We start from the raw sequence: 7,884 nt of genomic DNA on the forward strand, positions 1-7,884 counted from the left end.
TTCATTTTCCTGTGCATTACTGTGGTACAAATATTTGTGACAAGGCGAATATATGTACAGTATTTTGTGACAATTACATTACAGGTCGCAAAGTCAAGTAAAATGAATAAAATACAGTCAAATACAAATCATATGAATGATTTTAATCTACCATTGTATTATTTGACTGGAAGCGGATGGAATTCATTATCATCTCTATCCCTTTGCACTGTTTTTCTATCCCCAAAAATCCAAAATGTATATCTACAGCAGCCCTGTGTGACTGTCAAGGAGCAAAACCTAGTGTCAGATCATGCATACTTCTTCATCAGTAAGCCCTCGCTCTGGAGACGAAGCAAATGTGTGCACTGGCCTGACTGTTTTTCTCTTTCTCTCCAGATGCTTTCTCACAACAACAGCCTGTTTAATGAGGTGGTATAACGCTGGCAGATCTGAGGTCAGGCCTTTTAGACCTTTATAATTTTACTGCCAATGACGAAGCACACCTGGGCCACACCACAAGAGTCCCTAAGGTTCACACAAACACCTCAGCAGAAATCATTAGTGTGTGAGGGTCAAAGCTTTAAAGGTATAGTCCACCACAAAATGAAAAATGCATTAACATTTACTCTCACTCGTATCATTTTAAACGTATGACTTTTCTTCTGTGGAACACAAAAGATTTGTATTTTGAAGAATGTCGGGAATGGGAACTAAACCGTTTTGGATACCATTTACTTCTAAATCATACAGGTTTGGAACAACACAATCTCCATAGTTACTCAACATGGGTAAATGATGAAAGAATTTTCTTTTTTGGGTGAACTATCCCTTTAAGATGTGTTCTTGCACATCTTCAACTGGCAGCTTTAGCCACAAATCACCAGTATTGTTATTGTTACCTAAAACTATTCAAATTATTCATTTAAATTAAGCTGAAATAAAATAAAATTAAAGTATCAGAAGAAAAACCTAAAGTTAACAAATTTGAAATGTTTCTTTGGCAACAAACTAAAAACTATTTTAAGCTGAAGTGCGTAAATTACTAAAACTGAATTTTAAAAAAATGTTAAATATAATTAATAAAAATAAAAATGACAAAAGCACATAAAAAAATTACTTAAAACTTAAAAACATTCAAATGAAAATAAAAAAAAAGCTAATTCAAAAATATGAATAATTACTATAATAGTATATAGATAATACTAAAATAACACTGGAGATCACAGCATAAAATGAACTTGTCTTCATCAATGATAAGACTATTAAACCTACTTATAATAATATAATAATAAAATAAAAATAACTATGAAAAAAAATATGAAAGTGCAAGAGGAAAACTGGATACAACTATACAAGTTAATGGGGGGGAAAAAGAGAACTTCTTTATGAAAATACTTGCAAATTATAATATTCAATAGTTGTGTGTTTCTTGCCTGCCCCCTACTGGTTCAAGTATATTTCTATCCATTACTGAAACCTCAGAACAAAGTATACAGAGAGGTGTTCAAAAACATTTAATTTTCCTTAATAGAGACAGAATTACAGCAAACATTGATTCGGTCAGGTTAAGATAACCAATAAATAACTGGCCATGTTAATATCCATTCAAAATGTATTTTCATCAGTCATAAAACAGCGAATCAAGTCACTATTTTCAGAGTGAGTGATGACAATCTTGTACATCTTTTTTTTTTTTTTTTTTAATGCCTGGTAAACTCATAGATTACGATTCAGCTGAGTTCTTGCAGTAGCTTTTAGCCACCGGTGCCGTTCCCTTGTTCATTATACAAATTCATTGGTGCCATTAAAACAATCGCTTGACCAACTCAGATCACTCCATGGGAAGCACATACTACATTATCTTACAAAACAGGGCCTTTTTAAACCACGAATGTACTGAGAAGAGCGAAAATGAAAGGAGAGCGTGTGAAGGCACCCTGTTATTGTTCCATAAAGGGAAGTGGTCGCGAGTTTGTTCAGTTCAGTTGGCACGTTATCAAAAGCACAGTGAACTCTGCTGTGCTTGTTTTGATAGCTCAAAACCTTACAGACCTTTTAATGTTTCTTATTTGCATATGTAGAAAAGGAAAGTGTAAAAATGAGCAGTTTTAAAAATACAAGTGTCAATCTCTCTATATATATTCTAATATAATATAAACTCTTTTATAAGTGAGCCGTTTGGTCCAAGTTCCAAATGTACAGAACACGAATATTGATTTCACACATAAAGTTAGGTGGATTCATTCTTTCAACAAGGACTCAACCTTGATTAGTGTCATAGAGAGAGAGAGAGAGAGAGAGGGAGAGAGAGAGAGAGGGATGCTGGGGGAATTTGAAGGGCACTTGCTGCAGTCACATCACCTTTCGTGGAAGACTGGTGGGCAGGAATCGTTGGATCTAAAAGTAGGGCACTGTGGTGAGCTTGTACCACTTGACAGTCTCTCTGCTCAGGTCAAAGTCTTTAAGGCTGAGGGTGATGCCACCCAAACAGCAGTTCTCTCGCAGAGACTCTGCACTGAGCACGCTCAGTTGAAGCTCCCTTTGCTTCAGGGTTTCCTTACTGTAGCCGCTGTACACCAGCTATGAACCAAGAAAGAAGGAAGCTGTTTATTAGCTTTAGAATAAAGCAGAACTAATCATGCATGGTTCAATAGGTAGGTTTTGGTTACCATTTCATTAAATGTCGGGTTCCTAGTTTTCCTCGTGATCTTTGTTTTGCGTTTGGAGGTTTTGTGGGGGTCTGGGAGAAGGTATGTTTTCACATAAGGGTTTGGGTCTGCTCCGTCATTTGACATCTGTGTTTGGGAGAACAAAACGGATGAGATTTTGGAATGAACAGAAACTGGGGGTTGAAGACATGTGCTATTGTTATTTCTTACCAGGTCTTTAATGTGCATGACCATGATGAAGAGCGTGCTGTTTCTGTAGGACACTGACAGCTTCACCTCACCCTCCACGCGGCCAGTGGTGGGACTCACTGGAGGAATATCTGCCAAATGAACATCAAATATATGAAAACAATCAGGATAATGTGGTGCGTTAAACCCTAATCTTGAAAAAACACAAGTTCTGAAATACACAAAACTCTAAGCAGATGACAATATACATGAGATTTTCTTAAAAAAAGAACCTTAGCATGTACAATTAATTATTTGAATAATTTAAAAATGAAAAATGCAAACATTTTAAATATGACGCGCATACCTAGAGTTTTTGAGAGTCCTTCAACCCCCTCGGTCTTGTCATCTCTCGCAATAGGGTGGAAGAAGGTGTAGATAAGATCACACTAAGAAATAGAAAAACAAAAAATTCAACTCAAGTCACATTTATTTACACCACTGTTCTAAAGTTTGACATCAGTAAGACTTTTCAGAACAAAAGTATTACTTATATTAAAGGGTTAGTTCAGCCAAAAATGAAAATTCTGTCATTAATTACTCACCCTCATGTCGTTCCACACCCCTAAGACCTTCGTTCATCTTCAGAACACAAATTAAGATATTTTTGATCAAATCCGATGGCTCAGAGAGGCCTCCATTGACAGCAACGCCACCCAAATTCTCAAGATCCATAAAGGTACTAAAGACGTCGTTAAAACAGTCGACGTGACTACAGTGTGACTACAACAACCTCTTCTCTTCTGTGTCATTCTCATACATTGTTTACGTCCAGCGCTTCCAAGTTCTATGTCAGAACACCGGCTCATTATTGGACGGCTCCTGCATCAGCATCACATGCATGCATCGCGCTGCTCACATGTGCAGCTTTGGCCAATAATGAGCCGGCGTTTGGACGTAGAACACGGAAGCCTTCACTGTGCTTACTGCGTTAACCGCATAAGGATAATGACAGGGAAGAGAAGAGATTGCTGAATAAAGTTATTATTTTTGCTTTGTTTATGCGCACAAAAATATTCTGGTCGCGTCACAAAATTATTGAAGAACCACTGTAGTCTCGTCGACTGTTTTAACGAAGTCTTTAGTACCTTTAAGGATCTTGAGAGTTTGGGTGGCGTTGCTGTCAATGGAGGCCTCTCTGAGCCATCGGATTTGATCAAAAATATCTTAATTTGTGTTCTGAAGATGAACGAAGGTCTTAGGGGACCTTTTTTGGCTGAACTAACCCTTTAAGCAAGGATGCATTATATTGATAAAAATTGATCAGTTGTTTATGATTAAATAAATGCAGCCTTGTTATACGTAAGAGACTCCAAAAACATTTGAAAAATTCAGACAATGTTACTAAAATCAGTGCATATTCATTTGAGTGATTTAATTGGTTGACTCCTCATCACTGCTGGAGATTAACAACAACAACAAAAAAGCCTAAAATGATATTTTACAATAACATTTTAAAGCAACAACTGTTTATGTAAAATGTCCCTTCACCCACCTGGGTGACTTCTGTTGAACCCCTCATCAAATTGTGCACATAGCTGCTCAATTCCACCTTCCTTTTGGATGCCACATCCTTGATATGTGTACGTCCCAGCACCATTTTACTGGGAAATCTATAAACAGAAAAAGACTCTTAGGAACATAGAAGTGAAGGATTTGACAAACCATGGTACAAGAGGTGAATTCATATACCCCGGCAACTTCCACAGAGGGAAAAGGATGGTCAACTTGTTGTGCAGTTCCTGGAACTCATCAAAGGTGCGGAAGACAAACTGCGGCTCACTTTGACCTTCCCTAAGGATCCGTATAACATACGTCTGAAAGATATGTGAAAAACCAGGTGAAATTAGAAAAAAATTCTTCCTTCTAAGGAAGATACTAAATATATTTACAAAATATATTCTTTAAGTATCTGTAATCATTTTTGTTATTACTACAAAAAAAATTATATAAACTGCTTTATAAACTCCTCTTAAAAATGAGTCTCACATAGTGCTTGTCTGGATTGTATCTCTTCTGAAATGAAAATATGGAGGCATCTCGGATCCTGCCGTCCTGCTTTATTGTGTATGTCCGGGGAGCGAAGGAGAGGATTGGCTCGTCATTGGAGGGAAGACCAGAGAAACGCAACTGGGCCAGATTATGGAGGAAGAAATTAAACTTTGTGGCCACACTGCCAAGACTAGATTCAATCAACCTATAGGAAAAAAGATACAGAGACATGTAAACATTTTATGTAGAGAGCTAAATAAACAAATAAATCCATGAGCAAAAAAATAAAACATTTACCTTGTGAAGAAAATTGTAGCCTCCGCATCTGTAGTCTGAGGTTGAAGAGCATCATACACATATTTAAGATCTTGGACTCCAGTCAGCTCAGGTAAACCGGACTGTGTCATCTGTGTTAAACACACAAATACAAAAGTGATCAATAAACAAGTAAACAGTAAAGCAACAAAAGTCCTGAATGAAGAAAATGATGCAAACAGCTTCCTCTCCCTTGGGTTGTGCAATGACCTTAAATCAGCAAAACATTTCAACAGAGACTTTCATGTTGACACAAGTCCGTACGGATGACACACAAATGACTGTTTTGTATGCAGTGCAGAGCTGTATAATACCAGAGACAGTAGGTTGAGGAAGAGGTTGGAGTGTTTGCGTATCAGGTTGTAGGCTTGAGAGCAAAGGTCAACAAAAAGCTGGAAGCGGCTAGTGGGTCTCTCTCCTCCATTAATGACGTAAGCCATATCAGAGGTTAAGACAAATGGTGCTCGGTCCCTGCAAAAGAGAACAAAAAATTATTAATAAAACCAAACAAAACCACAAACTGGGCAGTCTTTTATGTGACCCTAGACTTCAAAACCAGTCTTAAGTCGCTGGAGTATAGTTTTAGCAATAGCCAAAAAAACTATGTATGAGTCAAAATGATCGATTTTTCTTTTATGCCAAAAATCATTAGGATATTAAGTAAAGATCATGTTCCATGAAGATATTTTGTAAATTTCCTAATTTTTGATTATTAATATGCATTGCTAAGAACTTAATTTGGACAAATTTAAAGGCGATTTTCTCAGTATTTGGATTTTTTTGCACCCTCAGATTCCAGATTTTCAAATAGATGTGAGGCAATTTTAATATGGATGGATGTGCTTTATTTAACTTCTTTTGGACTGATGCACTGCAACACCCTCTGCACTGACTGCCATTAAACAGCTTGGAAGATCAAAGACTAATTATATTTTTAATATAACTCCGACTGGAATCATCTGAAAGAAGAAAGTCATATACACCTAGGATGCCTTGAGGGCGAGTAATTCACGGGCTAATTTTCATTTTTGGGTGAACTAACATATAAAATATGCATAAATATGCATAAATACTGTAATAAATGTATTGTTCATTGTTTGTTCATGTTAGTTAATACATGAACTAATGGAACCTTGTTGTAAAGTGTTACCAAAAACTGATTTTCAGTTAGTCGCAAAGGCAACAAACACACAAATTACAAAAACATACAACAAAATTACTCAAATTAAATTGAAAACAATGTAAAAAAAAAATTTCTAAATATTAACAAAAACTAAAACAGTATATCAACGATATTAAAATAGCCGAGCTGTTCAATGTCCCCGACAACTTCTGTAGTCCCATTTAGCCCCTTGTTAGCAACAGACACATAAACGCCTATAGTAAATCATGACTGTGAATTACTGATGCATTTTATGTCATAGGATAAAATTACTTGCGTTAACCACAGACCTTATTTCAGACCATTAAACAATGGCCCATTCAAAAAACCCAATGACTTCAGAACGATGGAATTGGAAGGACAAAATCTTTAATATGTTTCTGGGTTTTAGGACTCATTCCTGCAACACTCTATTTAGCCAAGACAGACAAAGCCATAACATGATAAAATGTGTTTACAAGTAAAGTAAAAAAGAGCATTACAAAGAGCTTTCCATCTGTATGTAAACCACTTGTTCACATGGGAGATATAAGATGAGGCATTACATGACCAAAAGTATGTGGACACCCCCTTCTGATAGCATGTTTGGCTAGGCCCTTTAATTCCACTGAAGAAAGATCTTAATGCAACAGAACACAATGACACTCTTGAGAATTGTGCGCATCCCACTTTTAGGCAATGCTTTGGGGAGGACCCTTGCAAAACCCTTGTGCAAAGTGAGATCCATAAAAAAAAATGATTTAGCCATTGATTAGCACTTGACTTGCCTGTACAAAACCCAAATCTGAACCCCACTGAACACATTTGGAATGAATTTGAACACCTAATGTGAACCAGATCAATATCTGACTCCACTGATGCTCTTGTGCCTGAATGGAAGTGCCCATTTTTAAAATAAATGCTCAACATGCACTTATTGGCATGGTGTTTTGGTTTCCATATATTTTTGCCATATTGCGTATCAGTACAAGACAATATATCAATATTGACTGGATGAACTGGAGGGATCAAGGGTTCATCCAAATACAATCACCCATTGATCCAATAATCTGTCACAGGACATTGTACTTATTAGAAAAACACTTAAGTGTTTTGCTAGGACTGAAAGTCAAACCCAGCTCTTGTTCAAACCCAAAAGAAAACTGAAAAAACAAGAGATTCCTTGTATACTTATGTAACCTTTCCTTTATCTGATGTTTATTCAGATCATGTTTTGAACAGTATAATTAAATTAGATTTTGGAACTAGTTGTTGAACAATTCAAAAAATCCTGCACTTGTTTCCCAGAAGCCTTTGGTTTGAACTCATTGATCCTTACTGAATTTAATAAAATAAAACCTACAACTAAAATAAAGGAGCACAAGACTCTGCTGCTGGCACAGATCTACATTATCTATTTTTTTTATTCAGCAAGGACACATTAAATTGATCAAAAGTGAAAAAATAAAATAAAAACTTGAACTTCCTATTCATAAAATAATTGTGAAAACATATAGCACCCTTTCCTCAAAAATATTAAGCAGCACAACTGTTTTC

At 36.3% G+C, this 7,884-nt stretch overlaps 1 protein-coding gene across 1 annotated transcript in view; it reads right to left on the reverse strand.

Moving 5' to 3' along the window:
- Positions 1-1,664: 1,664 nt before the first annotated feature.
- Positions 1,665-7,884, reverse strand: part of pik3c2a (phosphatidylinositol-4-phosphate 3-kinase, catalytic subunit type 2 alpha) — a 44,355-nt gene continuing 38,135 nt past the window's right edge. The window contains exons 25-33 of the mRNA XM_016246681.1: positions 5,501-5,657; positions 5,169-5,278; positions 4,869-5,076; positions 4,572-4,696; positions 4,375-4,492; positions 3,187-3,268; positions 2,862-2,971; positions 2,652-2,777; positions 1,665-2,562 (exon numbers count right to left, since the gene is read on the reverse strand). Coding sequence (XP_016102167.1) covers positions 2,380-2,562; positions 2,652-2,777; positions 2,862-2,971; positions 3,187-3,268; positions 4,375-4,492; positions 4,572-4,696; positions 4,869-5,076; positions 5,169-5,278; positions 5,501-5,657 — 1,219 coding nt within the window. The 3' untranslated portion in view covers positions 1,665-2,379. The remainder of the gene's footprint in view (positions 2,563-2,651; positions 2,778-2,861; positions 2,972-3,186; positions 3,269-4,374; positions 4,493-4,571; positions 4,697-4,868; positions 5,077-5,168; positions 5,279-5,500; positions 5,658-7,884) is intronic.

Source organism: Sinocyclocheilus grahami, unplaced genomic scaffold, assembly GCF_001515645.1.
Source record: "Sinocyclocheilus grahami isolate Dianchi unplaced genomic scaffold, SAMN03320097.WGS_v1.1 scaffold808.1, whole genome shotgun sequence".
NCBI classification, from domain to species: Eukaryota; Metazoa; Chordata; class Actinopteri; order Cypriniformes; family Cyprinidae; genus Sinocyclocheilus; species Sinocyclocheilus grahami.